At 37.6% G+C, this 27,408-nt stretch overlaps 1 protein-coding gene and 1 long non-coding RNA gene across 18 annotated transcripts in view; one reads left to right on the forward strand and one right to left on the reverse strand.

Moving 5' to 3' along the window:
• The window catches only part of TNRC6B (trinucleotide repeat containing adaptor 6B), a 141,970-nt gene that overhangs the window by 56,673 nt on the left and 57,889 nt on the right, over positions 1-27,408 (reverse strand). Inside the window, exon 1 of one of the 16 annotated variants that reach the window (XM_064512156.1) lies at positions 26,802-27,061. The exons of 14 other annotated variants lie outside the window; for them this stretch is intronic. In XM_064512156.1, coding sequence (XP_064368226.1) covers positions 26,802-26,806 — 5 coding nt within the window. In that variant the 5' untranslated portion in view covers positions 26,807-27,061. Of the gene's footprint in view, positions 1-3,532; positions 3,628-26,801; positions 27,062-27,408 lie in introns of those variants that run through there. One more of the 16 variants, XM_064512166.1, reaches the window with a different exon arrangement.
• On the forward strand, positions 781-26,541 carry LOC135328457 (uncharacterized). 2 transcript variants are annotated; one of them, XR_010389342.1, is made up of 4 exons: positions 781-918; positions 3,868-4,082; positions 15,613-15,736; positions 26,316-26,541. It is a non-coding gene; the product is annotated as an uncharacterized LOC135328457 (long non-coding RNA). The 2 variants fall into 2 exon arrangements; XR_010389343.1 differs by lacking the exon at positions 3,868-4,082.

Here is a 27,408-nt window from a genome sequence, read left to right on the forward strand (position 1 = left end):
AGTGCTATCAGACAGTAACATAACAGCATTACGAAGCAGGTTGTGTGCTAAGATGTAGCCTCGATATCAGAACAGTCTTCCCTCCTACTCCTCTGCCCTTTACTTTCTTCCACTACAGTTAACCAGGCTTATCTATACTATAAAAGAGAACAGGGGTGACATCAAAATTCCGCAGGTACATCCTGGTCTCTGCATTGTAGTAAGCATAGGAAGATTTACAATCTTTCTGCAAACTGTGGATGAATTTCTGTATCTTCTTCCAGAAAACAGGGGATTATGAGAATACATTTGTAGGATTAACAGCACTTTAACATAACAAGCTTTTATCTATGTAGCAACAAGGTCACATTAATACCTTAAGTTTTGCCTAAAACCTTTAGCCATAGTGAGTCAGAGTTAAAAGCCATCACCTTCAGTGAGAGAAAGGTTTGCATGCATGGACAGACATGTCTCATTTACAGACAACACTTGAGCTATTATCTTGAATTAACTCTTTATTACAGATAAACTCCTAGCGACGCAAAGTATTAAAATAGAAGTATAAGCATACAGAAATGGGTCAAAACACTCACGCTTTGGGGACTAAAACAGGAATTTAATCTACCGTAAAGTATCTAACCACCTTTTGAACTTGGTCAAGATCCCAAGCAGGAAGAATTTCCAATGAACTGCAGCTGTAAGTTCTAGCTTCTGAAAGCTTCACTACCACAAAATTTAGATAAAGTATATACCCTGGATACCAGTAGCACTAAGTTGCCTACAGCAGTCTCTCAGAGGTGCTGCAGAATACCTTCATAACAAGCTCAGGGCCAAGCACTATTCCAAGGCAAAAGCTCCTCTCTCAACCTATTCAAGCATGAACTTGGAAGAAAGTCAGCTCTCTTCATAGTAAATCAACAACTCACTGACCAAAAAAAGGTAGGTTTTATTTTCTTCCACTTTACTCCTTTTTTTTTTTTTTTTTTTTTTTTTTAACTGAGTTTTCTCCCTGTTCTTCCCTTGCTTGAACCTTCTCTGGAACTCAGCTGACTGTATGGCAATTCAATTCAAATCACTACAACTAACCTGGAAACCTGCTTTCCCCTCCCCCCCCCCCCCCCCACTTTTTAACATGCTAAGCTAATTCCATTTTCCATTTTATCAGATGAGCACCAGAAGCAGCACACATGAGCAGCAGGGAATCTTCCCTTTTCACAGAAGCAACATGTTTAATTGGTTGTAATTACATGAAACTGCAGCCTTATTGTGTGACACCATCGCTCCACACCCATACGCACAGCCCTCAGTTAAAACTCTATAAACTGTATAAATAGGAAGAGGAAAATCTCTCAAGTAAAACTGACTGTATGTCCTTTTGAAATCGACTCCTCAATTGTACTAATACATACAGGAGAATGCTGCTTCTGAACTGGACTGTATTTAGCCCTCTAGCCCAGGCTGTGCATACGCAGCCCTAGCATTGTCACTTACCAGCTGTGCAGTTTTCCTAACTGTCACAGGGGTACTGGGATACTCCTCCATCATAAGGTTATTGACACATAAGTACATTTTAAAGTATATGCTGATTATAACAAAGGCCACACACAATGATGATATAAGCCATCTAAACACTCCCAAATGAGTACCTGAGACTTCAGTTCTTCCATGCACAATACTGTAACTGCCTTCATTTTTAAGCCATGCTCACAAGCATAAACTAGACAGATATAAGCCATGCAGAAACTAGTAAGATAGGAGACAGCCTTTAAGAAAAAGCAGTCTTTAGGTGACCTGCTAAAAACTGAGTCTGAAATTATTTTAGGACAAAGGAATTCTGATGTGCATAAGGAAAAAAACATGGATCCCTCAGAAAAGCACCCTGAAAACCAGACTATAAAAATATACACAAAAACATGTGTGTATATATAATATGTAGACACAAAAATGTGTGCAGTTTGGGGGGACTTTTGTTATTATATATACTTTATATAAATATACATAAATACATATTGCATGTATTTTGTATATATATATAAAATATACACTTCACATGTATTTAAACAGGAAAACTTCAGGAAAATGTGTTTTTAAAGGGCTCTATAAAACTGTTTTCAAAAGGCAGAAGTTGTTTGCCAGTGAAGACGCCAAAGCAAGCTGCTTTTTTCTTCTCTTTGGCTGAAAGCCCAAGCAACGTCACTGCAAGAAGTTTGCTTACTTTAAATAGCGTATCTGGAACAACTGATATGCCTTTATCATAGCGAAACATCAGTAATTTGAAGTTGCTTTAGAAAATATCCAACTTAAAACATCAGCATACCAAGTTCACTAACGCTGTATGCTTTTCTCAATAGTCCTTATGGAACACTATTAGATAGCCTCGCTAATACCGTAAGATTAATTCTTTGAGGAGTATTTTTACAGATGCGTAATGAAGTACAGTAATAGAAAACAACTCTGACCATAAATGGCTGTTTACTTTAAAGAACTGGACAATATAACCCTCATAATGCAACAACAAATGTTTATAAATTAGGAGGTTCATTCTCAACACTTTGGAAATTGACTTCATTTGGGTTTAATTTCAGGTTTGTGTGTAAACAGTCTCCTGTCAGGAAAACCTCAGATTATATAAAGCAAGAACTTCAAAAAATTTTAATATTCAGCATGTCTTTCTTGCACTCCTTTTGTAAGATTACATTTTTCACTTGCATCAGTTACATATATTACAAGAATGACTCCCGGACAAGATTCAAAAATTCCCAAATGTTATCCATGGTTGATAAAAGAATAAGTTTTAATTAAGAGTTATAAAGTTCTAGAATTAAAGAACTGAGTTTCCTCCCCTTCCTTAGTTTTCAAACGCTCCCAAAGTCTTACAGATCAGTAATTGCTATTTTATAACATGCATACCAAAAACACAGATAAAGTGCATTTAGAGAATTCTAAAGTGTCATAAAAACACTCCAAGAATAGCAGAAACATTCAGCTAGAAATTTCCTTGTAGTTAAGAGCCCAATAATTTATCATATTCAAACATTAATTCACCAAGACACCATCCCGTTTTATGAACCTTGAGGTCCTGAAACATCAACTAACCTAACTTTCTCAAGAAGTATTCATTCTTGCAGACAGCTCCATTATCTAATTTTTTGCCAAGAAAAGTATCTTTGTGGTTCTGAAACCGACAAAAATACATCGAGAAGTGAGCGCATAACAAACAATACAGAACACTAACTGGGTAACAACCACCACGATAAAAATCTCAAAAATAGAACCTGTCTCTGTTACAGGGATGGAGAGAAACAAGGCAGTTTTTTTGACCAGGAAAGGGAAGAACTAGCAAGCCCCGGGAAACAGAAACGAAGGACAACCTGGCAAAGTAGTCCCCTCTAGCTCCCACTACTCTCCAAGTGCTTCTGCAGTTCTAAGAGGGGTGAAAACAAGGTTCTGGACAGCTGACCACTCTCAGAGGGAGCTGCTAGACTGAACTTCCCTCTGAATGCGTCAGACGACTTCTTTTCGCTAGATGATCCAGAAAGAACATTTTACCTACCTCACTGTGCATACAGAAATACTTTGAGTCCTACTTTGCCATACAACATGGGGCTTGAAATGAATGCAGGCTCCTGGGAAAAATGCCAGATGTCAGTTAAAGCATTGCTTATTAGTCTGCAAGTGCAGTATACACAAGTATTTGCCAGTATGGCTTTGTATTACAAGATTAGAGCTGTAAACTCTTCTAGTTTTATAATCTCAAATGGTTCACATATTGGGAGAAAAAAAAGCCCTTTCAGTTGAAAACGAGCAAATAGAAGTTACGTAGATACTTCTCCCCAAACAGCACTTTTTTTGTTGTTGTTTTTTTTTTGCTTTTAATTCATCATTTAGAACACAAAGTGAAGTCTTCTGCAGTAGATACATGGCACTCCTACCAATTTCACCATCACAAAATAATTCTGGTTCAAGGGACCTGTGTAAGTCACCTGGTCTAACCTCACATTCAAAGCAGAGCCATCATCAACCAGGCTGCTCAGTACCTTGTCAAGTTCTGAACATCTCCAAGGACCAAGACTCTACAACCACTCTGGACAACCTATTCCAAGGTTTGACTACCCACGTTGCATTTTTTTTTTAAACCCTAATATGCAATCGGGATTTTTTTTTCCTGAAATTTCTGTTCATTGCTTCTTGTTTTATCACTGTGCTCCACATCCAGGAAAAGTCTGACTCTCTGTATCCTGCCATTAGGCAGCTGGAGACAGCAGTATCATTCCCTCCTTAGCCTTCTATTTTTAAGACTGAACCAATCCCATTCCCTCAGCCTCTCCTTGTGCATGACATGCTCCAGCCCCCAACCATCCTGGTGGCCATCTAAAATGTCAGCATCTTTCCCCTACTTGGGAGCCAAATTTGGACACGGTGTATCAGAGGTGGTCTAAGAAGCACCAAACACAGAGGAAGAAATCACTTTGCTTGGCCTGCTGACTATACTCTTGCTAATACAGCCCACTATGCAGCTGGTTTCTTAACTGCAAAGACACACTGCTGACCTGCACTCAACTTTTTCTCCATCAGGACCTTCAGGTCCTTTCCTGCAGAGCTACTTTCCAGTCAGTCAGTGCCTAATCTGTGCTGTTGAATGGAGCTATTCAGCTCCAGGTGTAGGCTTTTCCATTCGCATTTGCTGAATTTCACAAGGTTTGCTGTCAGACCATTTCTCCAGCCTACAGAGGTCCCTCTGAATGGCAGAGCCACCCTCTAGGGTATCAACCCAATTTAGTTCCATCCCACTGACCAAGTATTAGTAAGATGCTGAACAGTATCATCTGCGGTACAGACTCCCATGGGAGGCCATACTGCCCAGCTGCCAGTTGGACTTTGTATTGCTAACCACAACCCTTTAACTCTGGCAGTTCAGGTCAGGAATCCTATTAAAACAAATAAGCAAACAAAACCAAACACACACACCTTCATTACATTAGAGTAGAATGATCATGTATTTCTGTATTTAACGGTCCGGTAAGCAGGGCACTAGCTATAGATATCGCTTCTGCAGAAAACAGTGTGGCAGAATAGCTGTAGGAGCCACCTCCATAACCATGCAGCACGGCATTTTGCAGCCTAGAGATATCCCACAAGTTAAGCCCAAAGTTCTCCTGGCAGCTTTACCAATGCCTCACTGAGGCTTTGAGCTAGTTACAAATTCTGACTGAGATGTTTTCCTTCTGGGAAGTTGATGAGCATTATTGCCACTTTAGTAAAGCCTTTTTTTAAACTATGGATAAGAAGTGCTACAAAAAACCCTGTTCATTGTTAATCTTTTGACAGCAGTTAAGAAGTAAATGCTAACTCCTGACTGTGGTGTAAATTCCAGCAAAGCAGCTCTGTACTGTCTTAGATTGTACAGACTTTTGTCTTAAATGCCAAGAACTGAATTCTTAACATTAAAAAAAAAAAAAAAGAAAAAAGAAAAAAAATTCCCCAAACTTTAATCTATTTGCTATCTATGGTGACTTTGCCACAGTATTCATAACAATTATGACATTTGTTTTAATGTCAGAGTATGACATTTTAGAAAAAAATACTAAAAACTATAATACAGTTTAATTAAATGGTGTATTTTCTGCTAGACTCATTTGTGGCACCAGTACAGGCATTGTGCGGAGTAAGAAACCAAATCATACAGAGTTCTTCAGTGACAGAAGTCGTTGCATTTAAAAACAAACAAACTTTAACATTTCCTGAATTATAGCAGACATTTTTGTATTTGTGTTTCTCAACCATTAAAAAAAACCAAACCAAAACCCTAAAACTCCAATATAAAGACAGGATTTTATGGGAAGATGGAAATAATAAAGAAAACATTAGATAATAAAATGTTATGATTAAAAAGTTACAATTCTACAGTTAGAGTTTAAAACATTTGAAAATATTGGAGGTTCTTTTTTAGTTTTGTGCTGTGGCATTTGAGGATGGGGTTAGTAAGGAAAAAATAAAACATGTATGAGTGAAGCAGTTTCTATTTAGTGTCAGTTTTCTTAAATTACTGAAAGAACAGACAAAAGCACTCTTCTTAAAAGTAGCCTCTACTAAATAATGAGCAGCTCAATCTGGGGATATTTTAAGTGTACCCTTTGATAAAACTTGTTGTTTATTTTAGCACAACAGATCCAATTGTTTACTTTCATTCGGTTTCCAAAGAAATACTCTTAACTTGCCTATAAAAGCCAAAGCTACTTATCCAAAGGAAGTTACAGCCTGACAAACAATTTACATACATACAGATCTGTATAATATTATAAAATTTTCCATATACAGAGCTTCAGGGCACTGTAGCAATGAAAGTAACATTTATCAAACTATAAATCATTATTTTAATTATACCAAACCAAAACACTAAAGCAACAACGTATTTAATTTTAAAAGTGAGAAGTTAAGAACAAAGTTTCCCACACAAACAAAATTACTATTCATCTGTTATGGGCAAAGCTGGAAGAACAAGCAACTTAAGGTTACTTGAACTTTTGATATAAAGAACTCTCTTAGAACTTGCTCAGATTTTCTGGCAAAAGTTATTTGAGACTTGCATCTTATACTCTAGTTATTGCCTGAGGCAGTATTTATTTTTTAACAGGTTAAAAAAAAAAAAAAAAAAAAAAAAAAAAAAAAAAAAAAAAAAGAAAGGAAAAGAAACACAAAACCATTCAGCTTCTTCCTACAAATATTTAGTTACAAAGTTCCAGGCCTGTCATGATCCATATCAGGAAATCTAAATTGAAGACAGAGGAAAAAGAAAGTAAAGTACTTTGCAGGTCTGGGAAGTGCTGCCTATATCTTGCCAAATTAGTCTCTTAAAACAAATCTGTGTATACTCAGTATATGCAGAGTATGGCACACAAATTCTCAATACCCTGTTACTACAAAGTATGCTCCATAAATTAAGGCTTATAACCAGCGTCACAGGAAGAACGTTTTTTTCCATCGTTGTTGTTCTTGAAGATTACGGACTGCTGTTTTACTTGATCTGGAAGTTGAACAGAGACACACACTATTCCCTATTCCTTTTAATCCTTATGCTATATGCATCTGAGCTGAGAGCTGAATCAGGAATAAAGGTATGCAAAAAAACCCCCAGGACTAGCTGAACAACCAGACTGCAATACCACCATAATGTATATACACAAACCAGGACTTACATTCAGGTATATCTTACAAGGTAACAACTTATCCAGCATAATATACTTTAAAAAACAGTTCAGAAGCCCTGTGTTTGAAGCCATAGTTGTGTGTTTTGTGCAATGAATAAAACAGTATCTTGTAAAAACACAGGAGTAAATCTGAAACTCTGCATTTGCATACACAAAGTGAAGCAAGTAACTTCATTTAATGCTACTGTGCATTGTATAATTAGACAAATGGTTAGCTGGCTCAATCTTGAACAGCTGTAGACTTGGCAAAAAGTTCAGAGGTATCTTGTAATTTTAATGGCAGTATGTGATCACAACCTTCCTCTTCATCAGAAGAGGGAAAAAAAACATGCAAGAGGTTGATGTGTATGTTGTTATGTAATGAGCTTTATAGCATCTAGGTTTGGTTATCAATCTTGGCAATCACAAAGCTCAAATACAGAGAGCATGCAGTCTGAGGCAAGAGCTTGTTTACCTAAATACCATGGATTAGCACAAACTAAATAAGTGAGTTCTTAGAATGCAGTAAGGATTATATAGTTCACTTTGCAGTGAGCTTTCAGTTAAGCGCAGTGTATACAGATCTCTGTCATTCAAGTTCAGTTATAGTCAAATTCAGACTGGTCTAAACTAGATACACGGAGTTGCAGTGCAAGTGCTCATGCTGACTCTAAAATGCAACTGTTAGGTTTATTACCTTCGCACCCCCCCTTCTGTCTTTTTAATGGCATATTTCCTTAGAAAATACCAGTTATGTTTAGCAGCTCAGTGAAGATGTACACTAGTTTTATTCATTTAAGATTGGCTTGGGGGAGGGGAAGGATGACATTTAACACCACATGCTGCACAACGCATAGCTTTCCCAGGATATGTTACAAAACAAGAGACTGCATGACCTGCTCAAGGTTAGAGTGACTCAATTGCTCACTCTGAATTAGAAACTGGTATCCTCCTGACTCCTCCTGTGTTTTCGCTACTAAAATAATAGCGCTAGTGAACACTTACACAGTTCCTTTCATCACAGGATGTCAAAGGCCTTTCTAAATATTAATTAAGCATTGCAACAACACTAAGTAGTATGCAAAACTTAATTCTGCACATGAGTAAACCCAAGCAAAGAATAAATAGCCTATGTTCAAAGTCACAAGACAAGTCAGCAGTATAGACAATAAATGGCTCTTGCCATTAAGGAGCACTACACTAGAAGCAGGGACAGAATTAATAGTCCAGTTGTTGTGGGAGCAGTACAGCAGTATGGTAATCAATACATTAAGGTAAAGCCACACTAATACTCAATCCTGCAAAAATGAAACTCAGTTTCAGTCAGCATTCTCACAAAGACACTAAGCTTGGCTTCTTAAAATGAAATGGCAATTTCTTATAAAAACTCAATATCCATCTTCAAAAGAAGTAACACCTGAGTCCAAAATGAACATCTTCAGTAAACCATACTGAAGTCACCACTTAAGCAGTTACACGAACTTACAACTTAATATAACATTTCCACACAAACATTTCCTGCTGCAAATACTACTCAGTTACAGTTACGTGCTCTCACCAATGACCATCATGAGACACCAGTCTATAACACTAAGTCTAGTTCTAATCTGAAAGCCAACTGCGCTAAAATACTCAAGTCAGTTTGCTTCTATGTGCTGCCCTATTAGCAGATTTTAATGGCAGGATTGAGATGATTTTACTTTTTTGCTTAGGGGTCTTCTCTGCAGGTTTACAGGTTAAAAAAACCCAAGAAACCTCTCATCTCTTGCAAAAAATCCCTTCTAAATTTAGTATGAAAATCTTACTTTAATAGGACTGTAAAAAATATTTGAGCTTTGGAGCAAGGCTGCTGTCTTCTAAGTAAGGCAAAAAAATCAAATTGCACGGAAAACATTTACAGATTCACTTCACAGTGAACTCTGTGGTAGAAAAAGGCAATTTTGTAAAGTATATCAGCTTTTACAGTAACTATAAAAAAGCCAAATAGAAAAACTTGTAATCTGTATTTCAGTGCACCAACACTTAAACACAAGTTTTACTTCCCACCAAAATAACAAGGCTCGGTTAAGGCTGAAGATCAGATAATTTCACCAAAAATAGACTTTCACTTGTTGCTGTTTTTCAATTACAAAGTACATTTTTCTTCTGACAACTAAATGAATGCCTGGATCAATTATCTTTCTGTGACTACCATGACAGGACATCAGCTAGTAGCACAAACTGACTCTGGGCCAGAAAGACAGATACCACTATTATAATTTTATCTCAGGTTCTCTTATATCACAAAACCAGAGAAATATTCACTACTATGTTAGATACATGGCTTTCATTGGAAATGGACTGGGTCAACATGAATCAAATTTTCTTTCAGCTCAATTCTCTTAGAAGTAAGCTCAGAACACAGCTTTCTATTATTTGCCCACTACAAGTACTCTGTGGCAAATTTTTTATTTTATATGGGATAACAACAAGTTGACATGACTTTTAGTATCATTCAAGCATTATGCATTGAACAGAAGACTGAGGGGCTGATGTGGTAACAACAAGGCTTCAATAAATGGCCTTCCATACTCAACTGACTTGAGATTTCTGGCAACATCGTCTCTATGCAGAATAAAACCTGTAGCCTTCATCTGGAATTCTGAGAAATAACAACTTGGCATCAAAAGCCACAAATAACTGTTTTCCTTTTTCTCTTTCTAATGGAAGAATAAGGAGAAAATCCCAAGAGTGTAGTTCTACAACACTCCCTCTCCCCTTCGCTCCCCCACGGTAATTCTTTAGAAGCCAACAGTCCAAAAGTTGCAGTTTTCCTGGATTAAACTGGCCAGCTGACCTTCACCAAAAACGTCTTCAAGATCCTGATCAACTCACTGTCACTTAAAAGGAAGGTCAAGTTCAAGATCAAACATTGTTGAGCTGTCCAGCTGTACCTGGAACCAAAAAACGTGCACCTTTTAATTTGCAGCCACAGAGACTTTGATTACGTGAAAATCGGTAGTATATGCTCTCTAGGCAAACAGAGCTACTACAGACATAGCCATTAGGCAATTAATTATCTAAGTTTGGAAAAGCACAGAGATGGGATCCTTTTGTTCCAATACAGTATTTCCAAGTCTGTTTTGGTTCTATGAGTCAAAGCCATTACTCAGTGCACATAACCACTTCTCAATACAATTTTGCTATATATACAAAGCTGTTGATCCCTAGCTTGCATCTAATATTATGTATAATGGATATCCTGTGCAAGTGTTAACTCTGTGGCAGCATGCTCTCAGACTTCTAAAAGACATTCTATAGGTGAAGGAGGACTGCACATAAATGAAGGAATTAGAGCCATACTCTTAGAAATTAGGGTTATACCTAGTGTTAGAGTCCAGTGTAGAAGACAATGATGAAGTCAAAACTTCGCATGTCAGTAATACAGAGATACAATAAATACTGTATCATAAAAAAAACTATTTAATAGGGCTACTATTCAATATATTTTATAGGGTAGCTAAACCTGATTAAAAACTTAAACCTAGTGAAATAGCAATGCTAAATCTTAAACCAGACATTTTGCAACAAAAACTTTAAATACGTTTGCCATTAAAAGCTCATAAGTAGACTATGCTACTAAACACAAATTTGGTATGCATTTGAAGATAAACTTCTTACAATACACAAACTAACATAACCTTCCCCCCTTTTGTGTGCCTGTGGAGATTTAAAAGCTGATAGGGGTCACCTTGCTAAATGAAATTAATCGGCAGTCAGTCATCTTCAACAGCTTTTAGAATCAAGTCTATGCTACCATTCATACAATGGACTGACATTTGTAAGATACATACATATCATATTCAAGTGAGCAATTTTAACTGATCATGCTCTCTTGTTTTGTTGAGTTAGGCGACAATTCATTGTTTTGACACGTGCAGTTGCGGCAGACAAGCAGTGAACAGGTATTGTTGTGAGGGTGAGACTGCAGACCCCACTCGAGGAACTAGGCAGGTTACAGTTGCATTAAGTCCTCTCCTTGCTGCATTACTACAGAGCTTCCAAAGGCCAAAATGCGAGATGTGTCTAATAAAAACAGACTTATCAAATATAAGTAAATAAATTGGATGTTATCTCCCTATTTCACCCAAACTATCAGGACCACGCCTTGTTAGTTCTTACAGCCAATTAAAATTTTGACTATGAAATTTGATAACACTTTCAGTGAATAAGGAAGTGCAAGTTTATTCTAATAATCTAAGTATAGCTTGCTCAAAATAGAAAGATGCGAGACTTGATACCTACTTTTAAAGAAGCAAAACTTCAGGGGCACTGAAGAATAATTACGTTTCACTGTTAGGTTAATGAGTGAAATATATAGATTTGCAAAGCTTGGTATGGAGGTGCTTGTGTGTCAGATGCACGCTTCTCACCCTTCTTGTTAAAACCAGCTGGCCACTCTATCAATCATTATCCATTCAAAAGTGTCATTGAAAAATTATTACATAAAATATCGTAACTCATTATCTTACATGCCATGACTCATACGAGTAATTAAGATATAAGCTGAAGTTATTCACTGGCTCACAGAATTAAAACTAGACAATTCCAAAGAAACTGTATAGGAAACAGGAAAACAAAAAACACAACCACGGTGCAAGACATGACTTGCTTTGGCCTACAGGAAACTAATACTCCTTCCTTATGAAGTTAATGGAGCAAGTGAATAATTCAAAACCTCTCCAAATGCTTCTCTTTGCATAATTATCTGATATTTTGAGAACATAAAGAGATCTGATCATTTTGATATAGCATTCTGAGAAAATAAGTAGCTAAGATCTCAAAATGGCAGAGAGAACCAAATACCTTTGCCAAAGCATGGAGTATCTAAAAGGATCGCTTACACCCTTTCCCTACCAAGGACTTTATTTTTGCCTATCTTGAACTGTGAACTCTTTATTCATATGGAATGCTGCTCACGGTGCTGTACTAATACTATCGCATTGACAACCCCTATCAAAGATGATGGGGGTGCGGGAAGAGAGGAGGAAGGATAATAGATAAGTAAGAGTTTTATTGCTATGCACCTTTCTAGATTTTAAAACCTTTTTTTTTTTAATTGTTGGTATGTTTTTAAAGAACAATGCATTGTAGACTGCTAGATAAAGAGCAAGATTCCATTTGACATAAACCATGCAGCCCTCCCTCCCCTTCCCAAAGAAGTACAGATTCTTATGGTAAAGAGTAAATTCTAAAGGCCAACACTAAATTTCTAAGCGTATTAGATCATAGCTCTATATTTTATGATATGACTGAGTACATATAAGGAAAACTCCTGTTTTAGGAATTTCCTAGAAAAAACACATAGAATGTACTTCAAAGCATTAATTAAAAAATTCAATAAAATTTCCATAAACATTTTAGAAAAAGAAAAAAAATCCACCCACTTTATTGCCATATCTACAAGCAAAACATATTGGCACATAACACTTGTAGAGAAACGTGAAAGAGCCTAAACTGTGTCTCTCTATTTTGAAAGCCTGCAGTATCTCAATCTTTTAATTTCTAATTTCCTCTTTGTGTTTTTAGTCGATTGGTTTCATTAACCAATATGACAGAGGAAAAAAAAGAATTTCTTATGAAAAGAAACAAGTATAGGGACATTTCTTATCTGGAACTTTGTTTCTGGCAAGATAGAGACAGCGTCAATTCTTCGTGGGAAGCCTTATCAGGGAGGCTATTAGAATTTATGTCAAGAGCTTTGTAAGGTCACAGAAACTAGAACTGCCTAATTATGAACATATTTAAAAAAAAGAAAAAAGAGAGAGAGAGACAGACAGAGACAGACCACTCAGAGGATAAGTAGGAGAGACAGCACCATAGCTAAAATTAGAAGTACCACTGTTTATTCATTATTTACTGATAATTCACCACAACTAGCAGCCATTGCTTTACAATGAAGCACTGTCATCCTGTACCACACACCTTCCCAATTTAAGTGGGAAAATGTAAGCATTTTAGTAGTACTTCTTCCCTATAATCTGTGCAAGGGATCTGAAAATTGAGACCCACTTAGTAGTGTCCTATAAAAATGTAGAAGTGTCACTTCCTAATACAAAAGGAACAGAAAAATGTGGAAAACAGTATTCTACAGGTCATACAATCATACCTTTTTAGCAGCATATTTAAAATTACCAGCTGAAATTCCTACAGAACAGGTGATTTACAAGACTCTAATCAGAACAGAGAAAGACCTGTACCTTCATTCAGTTTAAGAAGTTACTGATGTAATGATATTAAAAAAAATAAATAAAAAGAAATAAAAAAAGAAACTAGCCACAACAGGTATGATGTAGAAACAAAAGCAGCTCTAGGAAACAGACCATCAATAGGTGGGTGGAGAGAACTGCTACCTCCCATGTTTAATAAGCTGATACACTATCTTTGATCATCTATTGTTATAGCCCTGACACCGTGCATCATTCCCTAACTGCCTTTTTAAAAAAGTTAACTTTATTTCATGCCTTCTGGAAATAAAGCATAGATTAAACTACCTTGTCTAGACATGAAATTCTTACTAATTGCTGAACAAACAAATCATTTCCTTATTTCTTAAGCAAAGACTTAAAAAAAAGTTTAACTGAAAAGTGTTCAGTATATTATCGGGCATTTTATAAACTAAGGGTAGTCTCCCACGAAGAAAAGAATTTATTTTAACCAAACTGTAATTTCTGAGGAATTGACATCTGCCCAACCTTTGCAATTGCTTACCTAAGAGCATTTTTTCACCTTTTCTTATTTGTACGGAAATAGTGTGGAAGGTAAGATTTTTGAAAATTGATTGAGGATCATCATTTCTTTTATCTCTTTCTAGGAATGATAATTTAAGTGATGAATTTCAGTTGCTGCTTACATCACTTGAAGGTTTGGTACCAAATCTAAATTTAATCTGCTTTCAATTTTTGATTTAAATATGCTGCTTTTAACACAGTGGTTTCAGTTAACCTAGAAATTAACTTTAAAACTTTCAAAAATAGTAAATATCAATCTAAGGAGTGGATATACCTCATACTTGAAAATCTAGTGGCCATCCACACTTGAAAAGCAAGAAGGTTTTTTGTTTTTTTGTTTTTTTGTTTTTTAAATTAACTACACATAAGTATCAAAGAAAAAATGTCTTTTGTAAGCTAGGTCAGCACTATAACATCTGTATTCTGGAAAGTTTACATTGATTCACAACATGGCAATTTGCATCAGAAAGTTTTTTCAACATATTAAGAGCCAGGGATGCCAGGAAATTGCAAACTATCTAAAACGTGGCTATGGTTAATTTTTACCACTCCTCTTTCTGCTATGGAAGAGTGAAATGAGCTGTAAAGTAAGAGGTAAAGCAGAAAAGAATCTAACAGGACAAAACCACTGAACTGCTACCTAAAGGACTGGAGCATAGAAGAGCACCACCACAGTGGTATATAGACAATAAAAGTGTAAAGTTACAATGAAAAAATTGAAGTGGAAATTTTAGTGATATATAGGAAATTTACCATTTAAGATCTTTCTGAAGTTCTTGAATTGAACTGATTTGCCATGTTAAATTCTGAACCCAAGCAGTGTTTACTATTTAAAAGTAATTTTTGCCCTGTTGCATTATGTAAAAAATTAACAGCTGATTTTTAATGAAAAAAAGATTTCTAAAAGTACATCAGTTACATCATGAGATAGAATGAAATTCATAAAACTTCCAGAAATGACCTGTTTCAAAATGTAACACAGGTATTTTTCACTTCTGAACATGAGAGAACATACGCTCTTTTTAAATATCAGTGCTAACACAGCAGATAGCTAGATCAAATCTATTTAAGATACCCAGTGTATACACTCCTTCAACAGTTCTGGAGGTTTCCAGCTATAAATTCATTTCTACCTCAGCTGACAGAATTTAAGTCTGCCAATATATCTGAAGACTCCTCCCATCTTTACTCCTTTCTATCTACCACTAATGAATTTTGTAAAGATGTGGAACAAGGCAGCTTAACTTCTTAGATGCTAGGGAAAAAATGGCTTACCACACTTGACAGAAATATAAGATATACACTGTTCCACAAAAAGCGCACTTCTAATCTATCCAGTTAAACCATCTCTGTATCCTCGTTAAGAAACGTGGCTGAAAATAAAAGACAGGTCAACTCTTTGCTACTAAATAAAGCTGAAGGTTAGAATGCATAAGCTGGTGTGGGAGACTACTTCCTGCTGAAAGAAAAGCCCTTTAAACACCAGAACCTTAAATCTAATTTGTCAGCTTATCGTGCCCGTGTGTAATTTCAGTGCAAAGCTTCCATCTTTCTAGGAAACCAATGTATTGACAAAATAGGCAATGCTACTTAAGGAAGAGCTTAGAATGACTTCATACTGAAAGCATTAGGGAACGCAATCACTTGCATAAACATCTGACATTTTCAAATTTCAGGTGAAGGACCACGCTCTTAGGTTGAATCAAGTCCATCTGTGTCACGCTGGAAGTGCCTAACGGACCTATGGGGGTCAAACTTATAATCGATACACTGCTGATGGCAATGAGGAAAGTGTGGCAGGTAAGAACCTCTAGGCTGTTCTTATGCTCTTTCCAAAGAGTACAAAAAGCATACTGGGCACCACAGAAAACAGCATACTTAGTTAACTGAGCCTTTGTTAACCTTGCTCTTACTACCACATTCTTTTAGAGAGGGAGGAAGAAGAACCCTATCCTGTCACTGAAACTCTCTCTACCTGTTTGATTTAGGGGGCTGCACAATTCAGAATGAAACATAATCAGCTGGGTCTCTCACAGACCCTACATCACAAGAATCTTGCCCATAATGCTATTTCATCTGGTGACTTGGAAATACTCTACTTTAGCTGTAGGCTGATGAGTGGCTGAGTTTATAGCATTTCTGGAAGACCTGCTGGGGAGAACCATATAGTTTAATTGCAATATATTACTAGCCTTAATAGGAAAATAAAGCAAGAACTGTCACAGTGTTAATCTCTAAAATAGCCCAAGCTTGTGTAACAAATCTGATGGACATCCAGTTTAAATGTCTTCTGAAGCCACAACCAAAAAGAAATTGGGATTTATGAACACTAGGATAGCTGAAACTGGAAGTGAAACACTTTCTGCACCAATTTCCACCTGGCTCAGTTAGCAGAGTACACAAAAGAGGAGAGAGAGGAAAAACAAACAGTAGACTATTGTAATACTCAGATTAGTTCTTGTACTTTTTATAACTACCAAACAAAAGTTTTAGATACAGCCTCAAACTGCACTAGTGAGATGCAGTCACACAGAACTCAGAGGACACATGGGGGAGGAGGAAGGGAGAGGAAGGAGGGCTCAAGTGCTTCATCCCTCAGGAATGTGAAATACTTTATTGTTAAGCCTTCAATACTTGGACTTCTTTCTGGAACTACTTCACATTTTATTTTCCACAGACAAAAAGAAAATTACTTCCAGGTAAAATATCTGTTCTAGGTTTTGGGTTTTTTTCAGCTGGGCTACATGTTAATAATTTAGGAAAGCACCCTTGCTATACATTTCTTGCAAACTGTGGTCCTGTGCAAACGGCATGTAGATAAAGAAAATACACCTCAGAAAGGGAAAGAATCCAAAGCAAACTTCACTACTAGAGTTAACGGGGTTTTCCATGGAAAAGGAAGTCCCTTTTACTGTCAAAATGCATTTGCTTATCCTGGTCAAGATTTTTTAACAGTACAGAAAACTAACTCTCAATGGTGCTGCTCAAGCCATAATAAAAGTTTTAGGTCAAAGTCTCCTGCCTAAAATAAAACACCTCAAATAATCAAAACTGTCAATAAAAGGATGATATATCTACTCAAAGCTAAGCTTTTACTCCAGGCAGGAAGGAAATGTCAGACTCAATGAATCTGCAAAGGGTTTTCATTTTTTTCTATATATTCCACATGAAAGCCTCTTCTCATACTACAGTGAAGGATAACAATATTTAAAACCTCCTAAAAATTCCGTGCATGTTAAATATAGAACATGAATTCCAGTTTAACAAACAACTACTGCAGGAAGACTTTCACTTCTATTTTATATCAAGGAAAATCTACTTTTCAGGTTTTTTTGTTTTTTTACATTGAGATATGTCAAGGTAGCATGCAGAGCAGCTTTTAGGTCCTCAATTCCTCTACCCTCAGCAAAAGCCTTTAAGTCTGACCTCAAAACCCTGCACTATGCTTCGTTGTGATTTATGACCCAACTACATTAAACTCCACAACCACAGAATATAAGTTTTAACATGCAAGAGAACTCAGCATTTGGAATTTTCAGAAAGGTGAAATACAGAATTCCATCTTTTTACCCACATTATAATCTTAGTTAAAATCAGCTTTGTTCCCATGAAGCACTGGGGGCCGGAGGGGGAGCATCATGCTGCTTGCAATTCAATACAGCTGTGTATTGCTGGCTTGAGACCTAGGCCAGAAGCCAGGAACTTCTGAGTTCAAATCTGGCTCTCCCGCTGACTTGCTGTGTGGCCTTCGGAGAGCTTCTAAATTTCTCTGCTGCCCCTCTTCAATCTGTATGCTTACCTTATCAAATGGCATTTGCTTTGTTTGTGCAGGCTCTTCTGCAAACAAAAAAAGTGACCTGTCTTGGAGAGCATTTTTCACTACAGCTTTAGTGGCTAGGGCCTCCTAAGAAGTCTCCATATGTCAACTGATCTCTGGTAGTTCACAACAACTGCATAAGTGCATATATGCACATACACACACAGAAGTATCAAAAGAAAAATGTAGTTAAGTTGTAAAACAGAAGTAATCATTTCAAAATTCACTTTAAAAAACTCAAAAAAACAGGATGAAAAATGAAAGTCAAGTTAACTGCCATAAAGCAGCTTAAACTGAAAACGCAGAATATCTACAACCTTGTTCCTATTAACTTGCCTTACGCTGGCAAACAACTAACTTCAGGTTAATCAGCTGGACCAACTATCAAATCTGTTTTTAACAGATAATATTAAATATACAGGGCATACAATTGCTTGAGCTCAAGCAATTGTAACTACTACTATTTTAAAATATTACTTTAACAACGGAAAATTGGCCTAGAAAAGTGCAGGAAAGAAAAGGATTTATGTTCAACCAAGTTACTCAGCAATAACTGAAATATCATTTAGTACCTAATTTTTCTCAAGAAAGAGCTCAAGGGAAGTTACATAAACTTAAGCTGACAACATACTTGCATGTCTACGGTAGAAGAGTTTCACTTCAAATTATCTGACTGAAGTAGAATCCAACAGAGACTGACATTAGCTAACCTCAACTTCTTTGCCTAAATTCCAAATGAACCAATCATGCAAATGCAGCTGACCATTTTTAAAACAGCATACACTGCTTTTAGGTCAACCCCCCAGGAGAAAACTTAAGGTTTTTGGTTTGATTTGGTTTTCATCAAGACAGGCTGACTTTCTGTAACTTAACCTGTTCAAGTATCCATGGCCTACCCCTGGAGAGTTAGCTTAGATTAACAACAATGCAGCTCTACTCATAAGGTATATTAAGGCATCAATGTAAAGCCTTGACTCTCACAAAGCTTAGCCTCCATCTGCTATCTCATTTTAACACCACACTCATCGTGTTTACCTAACATCCGATTTAAACACACTTCCCACAGTTTCTCCTATACCAGGACATTGAAAATATTTGTGGAAAAAGGTAAAACAGTGACTCCCAAATAGCAACACAGCACAGTAAACTAATTCAGGATACTGTGTTATTTCGGGATAGAAACATTCACTCAAGGACTTCATCAGAAACAACTGTTCCAGAATCAGCTTCTGTGTAAAGGTAAGGCAGTGTAATACAAGTTCAGAGAGCTTTCGCACAATGAAGACTAAGCCGGTTCTCGTTTTCTGCTGAAAATTACTTGCATATTAAGATTTCTGAGTCTCCTATCCCAGGTCACATACTAATATTTTCTGCTATATTCCAGTGCTTTTCAAATCATATTTGTTGATTTTAAAATGCATCTCTTTTCCTGGTAAAGCCTGTAAAGTTAAAGAAATACTTAAGAGAAGTACATGCAAACAATTATTAAGAAGATTAAATCTTTACCCAGATGAGAGTCTGTTTTCAGTTTCCTACACTGCACTACAATCAATAGGTTTCCACTAGATGAAGCAATCATGACTGTAACAGCAAGGCTACTGTATTGATTAGCAAGTGCTGTTACCAAGGTAATCTAGATCTGGTCTGAATAGGATTACATGACACAGGTAAAAACAAAATAAACTGAACAAAAATAACCCTAATGCCTTGTTCACATTCTTTCCTTCAGCACTGTTTGGTCTGGTAAAGACACATCAACTGAAATAATCTGAACTTGGCCTGCAAAGGAATGGAAAATGTATTTCCCCTTGTAACATGAGGATATTTCATTTAAAATTCCCATTAATGAGACTATAAGTGAGTTCAGTAGCACCATCTGGAGCCTTCTTTTACACAAGGTACAAGAAAGCGTTGGAGGTTTTACTTCAGGTTAACCATGTATTCCTAGAGGCAGTTTGAACCTAGTCAACATTCAGATTCCAATCAGTGCACATGAACTTGTGATCCCACCTCCAGGAAAAAAAAAAAAGTTAGATATAAAACGAAACATATATATAACCTAAATAGGATGTATTAAGAGTAGAGAATATTCTATTTTTAACCAATTCTTAACCCTCCTCCTCCCTTTTTAAAGTATATACCATGGAAGATCCTTTGAATAAAAAAAGTGGGCTAATAATGCTAACAGTACCCAAGTGAAGCCTAAAAATACAGGAAAGGAGTTTTAAAATATATTTTTAACTATGACCTTAAAGAAGAATTAACAAAAAAATATACAGGGATCAAAATATTTAATGACTATTTTCTGTTTCACAGGATGACCAATTCTTGATGCACATACGAACAAGCTAGGACAGGGTGCTCGGAAAGGTCTGCCCTCCTCCCCCCTCCTTTTCTGCAATGTATAGAAAGCAACCATTTTCAAATTTGCTGAAATCAAACCCTCTCCAATAAGAGGCCAAATAGCCTGGAAAGAATCCAACAAGACTTACCAGATAAGAATTTCTTAGTATTGAAGTACCAACATTCACCTACGTGTTGCGGTCAAACGAACTACCATTCCCATGAATCGTGCAAAAGACCAAGCACAATCATACTGTATTCTGAGTTCAAAAAATGACTTATCAGAATACACAGTCTTGCTTTATTTTTAAGTTCTCAGTAGTCATCCCCCACTTGCTGAAGAAAACTGTTTTGTAGATAAATATATCTAGAGAGTATCAATACAGAATTTCATTATGTTATACAGGACCCGGAATTTAGTACGATTGCATAACTGAAATTATACACAATTAAAATGCACAAATGCTAATACAGAAGTTGCAACAAGAACACTAACTCTGCTACATTAAGATTTCTAATGTATTTCGCATAGCGTATTTTACTGTAAACAGCACCAGAAAAAAAGTGGAGGAAACACTGAAGATAAATACTTTAAGGAAGGTTTAAGTGACATAGGACACTGCGTCCTGGAGAAATGGATGGCTCAGGCATAATCAAGTTTGCAAATGTAGACTGAACCATGATGACAACACATTTGTGTATATTTGCCATAGAGCATTTGTAAAATAAGACAATTGAGCTTAACACTAATTAGTGGCTAAGTGACATTAACTGAATACATATTTAGCCTTTCCTGTTTTTATATAGGTCAACTAGCCCAAAAGCTCAAAACCTACAAAGGCTACTGTGCATACATGCTTTAACAACTAAACTCAAGTAGCCTCACTGAAGCTGAATTCATGCATGCATGCATATATGGAGGTTACATATATTGAGGCTGGGGCCAACCACTGAGATATTACAAATGGACAGTAGTTTATGACTATGCTATGCTAATAAGACCTTAAAAATACTAGTGAGCATGCCAGGTTATTTTTCCATCACTAAATATAAAAAAAACCCCAAACCCAAACACACACACACACACACACACACACACATACAGAAAAAACTTTTCTGATTCATTCAAAACAACAAGTTCTGCTTGAGGGTCTGCAATATGCAGTTTCCAGATCCAGCTGTTATATCTGTATCAGTACTTTAACAAGTCCTAAGCCTATGCCTATGCCTACTAAAACCACTGGGAATAACACCCACCCTTCCCTTACTTCATAATTTAAGCCTACATGATGGACTTTCATGCACTTCGTTAAAGGAGTGCAGGAAATCAAGGAGTTAAAAGAACAACTACCTTCACTTAAAGATATTCTTACCTTTCTGTATTTTAGTTGCTGAAATAGCTATCCCGTTTTAAAGCACATCTAGCTATGATGGAACTCAGTGCCAAAACACTTAATCTAAATAACCGATTATTCATGTGCAGAATATGTAGTGATGTACTGCATGCACATGCGTGTGCATGTGTTTTTACACACACATATATATGCATGCTAAAATATTTTTTGCTAGACTACTCCCTATTACATTTTGCAGCTCTTTTCAAAACTACCTCGAAATCTATTGACCTCCCCTACTGTTCAAAACACCCCAAACTAAAAGCCTCAAAAATACCATCCTAAAAAGGGAACCACTCTCCTGATGGCATGAAATACAACAGTTACACCTTTAATGCTTTGTTTCGATGATGTTGTTGTAGTAAATTGCAAGCCTAAATTCCACTAAAAGTCCCAATTTAACATAAATTTATATCAATACTAGTGCTTTGTACTTTTATGGCATTTTCCCACTCAATGATATCCAAGCACTTTTAAATCATTTTCTAAGCCTAACATACACAAAAATCCATTTACTCAAATTTGGACACAAACTATAGCACAGGAGCAAACAGTATTCAGCTCTCATACTTACTACCTGTGGGTTTGAACATGACTCCTCCCACCATTTTCTTCTCTCCAGGTGTATTAACACACATTTTTCCTTGTTGAGTTTAACTCTTTTTTTGATTTGTTCTGCCTTTACGAATCATCTCATGTTTTATTAATGCACCTTTTCTTGGGTATCTGCAGTAACTCCAGGGTTTGTTTTCATTTCCCAACATGACTAAACTGGCTAATTAAAAATAGTCCTGGCACACACATTGAAGGAGGATCAAGGTTTGTTTTTTTCATTTGCCCATACTACACCAATCAGCTCTTAGTCATGACTTTTCAGAAATGATTACAATTACAAATATACAATGGTAGTAACACCAGAGCATTTCAGCCCTTGACTATAATCCTCACATACTGTATATAAGCAAACAGCAAAATATCCTTTAAAACAACAACGCCCACAAAGCTTTAGCAACTCTCTTCAAAGGATCTTGATGGCACTACATAAAAATATACTAGGGTTTGAATATATTCATGTTGCTCCTGAAACATATGCCCTGTCTCTACAAAAAGAAAAAACCCTGTATTGTCTTCTAGGGTTAGAAGTACAACATACAAAGGAGAAAAGGGATTTAAGTAGTGAAAAGTGTTAAATGGACGGCTCTGAAGCTGGAATTCACTACCACAGATACAGAAAGGCACCATTTCTCTAGTGTCCTTCAAAACAGTTATGGCACCATCGCTAAAATGAACTAGAAAGGTATTTTTCATCTCCATGATGTTTCCGTGTTTGCTCTCAATCCTGAAACAGCCAAAAATGTGATCTTGACACCTACCTTCAAATATCGTTTGACAAATAGTTGAAATACAGCATATGTAACCATACCAACTAAATTCCAGTGTCACATTAGCAACTAAACCTTGCTGTTTCTTGAAATAGATACTGAACTTTCCTTGCTTTAAGAACCAATAAATCTTCGTATTTATCTAAACTGAAATTTACATCTGTTTATCAGATATAATTTAGCAGCAACAATTATAGCCAAGTGTTTAAAGTTTAGTCACCTAAGATATAACTAGTTTCTTTAGCAGCATTTTTCTAAGGAAAAGGACACCTTATTCCCCAAAGAAACATCTTATCCTTGCCCAGAGGTTACATGCTACTCTTTACAAGACTTCTGGGAAGGTTACAAAGCTAGAACTGAGATACCCACCCTGATCCCCTTGGTAGAAATCTGAAATGTAGCTTGTTAGAACCAAACATTTCAAGTACCTTATTTTCCTGCCTCAAATCTTGAACTGTTTCAATAGAAAACTGGTACTTAACAAGCTGGAACGACTCTTCTGAAGGAGCTAGGTTTCTTTTATCAATTAAAGCAGAAAAATCCCAGAAACTCTTTTCAGTCATAAAAACTGTCAGCAGAAGATCCTACCAAACACACTGATACCATCAAATATTGCCCAAAATAACTATAAACTCAACTTATCACCTTCCGTCCTACTCACCAAAAGGAAAATGTTTTCCATAGTGACCAGAATTAAAGAACTCTGCTTCACAGTATAAGCTTCAACTAGTTTTCCCCAGGAAAAACTGGGAAAGGCACTGATAAAAATTCTCTTTTGGACAGAATCTCTAATGTCCAGCTGTACACTAAGTCACATTATGGATTTTTCTTCATTTGCAGACTTGGACGCTTTCTCCTCTGTTCAGCTATCTATTAATAAATAAAAGACAACAGTCTCAAAAGGTTAAGTTTTGCTGGAACCAGCCAGTGCAGACTCTATTATCTTAGGAAGTTTATTTTTTCCCCTCCCAGCAAGGGAAAAAAGTCTAAAAAGAAGCCACTGAAAGTAAGCATACTGATTTTTCAGACACTTGATCTGTTATGCCTGAAATTTTTCCCATTAGGTGTGTATATTGAAAGTCAATGGTAATAAGGCTTTTCTTGTCAGTTATTTCTCAAGAGTCTCTTAGAAGTGGTACATGAAACTCCAGGGGCTCCGCCGGCTGCAGACTTCACTGTAGTTTTCAGTCTACTAAAACTGTGTGCTTTGGGAAGAGACTTTCTAATTGCTGTAGATACCAATAGCAATTGGCATACAAACACAAATAGGAGAATAAGCAAAATAAGCTTTCCTAAGCCAATGTCATCACTGTAAACTAAAAGAAAAAAGCTCCCTTCTCCACACTTTGGCAAGCTTCAAACTCAGATCTAGAAATCGCAACTCTTGAGTCAGGTCCCTCAAAACGATTCTAAGCATATTTTTTTAAATGTTTCCTTTGTATTAAAGGAACATACTGAATGCAAATGGTACTGAGAATTGTCCACACTTGCACTTTTAAAATCCAGGAATTTTACAGGCTGCAGAGTACTCGAACGCACCCTGCACTAAGACTCACTAGGTCAAAGACATTTATATGAGGAATTATTTTAATTGGTCCTTTCTAATCATAATGTACTTTCTCAGCAGTCTACTTGAATGTTTGATAGACTACATACTGGAATCACTTCCAGTATTCTCAATAGTTGCTTTTTGTTTGATCCATGACAGGTCCTATAGTTATGAACAGTCGCAGTTATTAGAAAATACCCTGTTTTTTGCCTTCCTAATAATCAAGGTACATTAGCATTCACATGATTTGACAGTGTGCAACATAGATGATAATGCATGAAGATGAAAAATATGCAGGAAGGGCAAGTATTTTTCTAAAGCACAGATTCCGAGGAGGCCAATTCCTACAGCATTGCCAACCCAGGCCAAAATTTGTTTCCCTTACTTCCTCAGCTCAGCCATCAGGCTATAGCAAATACTGCATGAACTACTTAATTGGTATTTTGGCCCACCAGGTATCAAATCCCAGAATATGACGACTTAAAAATTATACTTGAGAACAATACTAATCTCTGTTTGTCAACCAACCGGTACAGTCAATGTATTCTGGCCACTTTAGGATCTCCACTAAGCCCAAGAAGGCCCTGAATAACAAAAGCAGATTCAGGTATCAGGTTGCATCAGGTCAGAGACAGATTTTTATAATACTCTCACACAGATACATGCTAATAACAGAGGGTGGAATCCAGGTTAGTTCATTAACCGTAAGTGGGTAGAAAGTGTGTTATTTTAATCATGAATTGTGTAATCCACTATTATTAAACTTCATAAGACAAAAATTATCAGCACAATACACTATACCAAATTTGAGTGGAGTTCATTTTCTATTGGCTATAACACCTTTCAAACATTTGCTAGCCTGGGGAAAAAAAGAAACCTGATATATACTATTATGAACCTATAACTAGGACAGCTAGATATATCTTCAGGAAACACTGAAACATCTGTCTCTGCTACTTGTATTAAATAGTGTGGATGAAAGGCCACAAAGAAATATAAAATATGACCATCTTGTGGGTTTGCAAAGTTGACCTGCTAATCATAATCAATGCGCACGCACACAGAGTAATCTAAAAGCAGATTCACATTAAGATGCGATTTTTTTCCATAATTATGTGCTGCCTAAACATCCAGCTACAAAACTATCTGAGCACAAGGCCTATCAGAAAGGGAAGAAATAACATATACCAACACAGAGAAGATTTTTCATTTAACCTCACAGAAAGGAGCATTACATCACACTCTTACAATGCAAGGGGAGGGGCCTGTTCTCAGAAAGCAAGCTTCAGCTATTTCCCTTTAATTTTCTGCTTGGTTCTGGAGGGAGATGCAAAAAATAACTTCGATTTAAATTTTTAGTAATACAGAATTTGGGGGGGGGGGTAAAAAAATGCAGGAAAACACAGCTTTTTACCTGTACTTGCTAACAGGCACATATTCGCTCCCTAACGAATGCGGCGCAAGAGCCTACAAACCCGAGCGGCATCCAGCATCCCGCACTCGCGTGCGCGGGGGCCAAAATACCTGACGCACGTTTTCGCAGGCTCCGGACCCGCTGCACCGAGGCGGGCTCCCTCGCCGCGGGCCGGCGGGGCAGGCGAGGGCGGCTTCAAAGGCAGCCCTGGCCGGCCCGGCCGGCCGCTCCGCACCCGCGGCTGTCGCGGGGCAGCACCATTTGGTCCCGCCGAGGGCCGAAATAAGGCATCTGGCTGCGCGGGGGAGGGGAGGGGAGGGCGCGGGAGCCCGCGCAGGAGGCGGCCGGCGGCGGCGGCTCTGCCTTTTCCTCGGGCAGGCTCGCCAGCCCCAACCTCGCCACCCCGGCCCGGCGCCCCAAATGCTCGGGTGCGTTATTTTATTTTATTTCATTCCCCCCCCCGCCTCCTTTTCGCCCTAGGACGAGTGGCCTGGTGAGAAGACTTCCCCATATGTCCCCCTGTCGGACCCAGCAGCAGAAAGAATGCAAACCCGTTTGTATATATGCAAATTTTTGCAGCAGATTTAAGAGCTTCGGGTGCTCTGGGGAAGAAATCTCTGCTTAAGGAGCACGTATTTAAATAAAACAAGATTTTCAGTACTGTCTTGTACTTCGCCAGCTTGGAAAACACAAACGATCTTCTGTAATTTGCGTAAGTGCTTTAAATGACAAATCTCTTCGAAATCTACAGTACGTTTCTACCAGACATCTTAAAAAAAAAAAAAAAAAAAAAAAAACTCTAAAAATCCCGTCAGAGTGCTTTACGCCTAAAAACAGACCGCATCTAAAGCGCGCTAGAAAACACACTTCTGCAAAACCACAGATGAAAACGGTCAGCTCAGGCTCTTAAAAATCTCCTAATAGGTAAAAACAACAATAATAATAAAATCGAAACGCGCTACTAACCTCATAAAGTGCAGCAGTGCTTAAATCCAGCGAGTTGAGGCATACAAGGTAGAAATGGAAATGAAAAGAGATCCAAAAATGATTCTGTATTTGTTTTCTTTTTCAATTTCAAATGTTCAGAAACCAGCAGAGACTCTGTCGGCCATTTTGGCTTGAACTCCCTCCCTCACTCTCCCTCTCTCTCTCTCCCTCCCTCACTCTCCCTCTTGCTCTCTCTAAAGGAAGCAGCTTTTTGTGACCTTCAAATAGAAGGCAGGTCATGTGACTCGGGGCGGGCTGTCAATCAGCGGCGGGGGCCGGCCCACCTCCCGCCTTAAAGGGGACGCGTCCCCTCGGCGAGCGCTCCTCCCCGCTTGCCCTCCGCCGAGCGCGACTGCTGTGACGCGCGCGCCGCCTCGCTCCATTTTCCTCCACTTACCGCAGCCGAAGGCAATGCGCAGAAAGGGTAAGAGAGTTGAGCGGTTCCAGTATGGAGGAGGAAGAGGGAGGAAGAGGGAGGAAGAGGGAGGAAGAGGGAGGAAGAGGGAGGAAGAGGGAGGAAGAGGGAGGAAGAGGGAGGAAGAGGGAGGAAGAGGGAGGAAGAGGGAGGAAGAGGGAGGAAGAGGGA

The sequence above is a fragment of the Dromaius novaehollandiae genome, chromosome 1 (genome assembly GCF_036370855.1).
Source record: "Dromaius novaehollandiae isolate bDroNov1 chromosome 1, bDroNov1.hap1, whole genome shotgun sequence".
In the NCBI taxonomy this organism is placed as follows: domain Eukaryota; kingdom Metazoa; phylum Chordata; class Aves; order Casuariiformes; family Dromaiidae; genus Dromaius; species Dromaius novaehollandiae.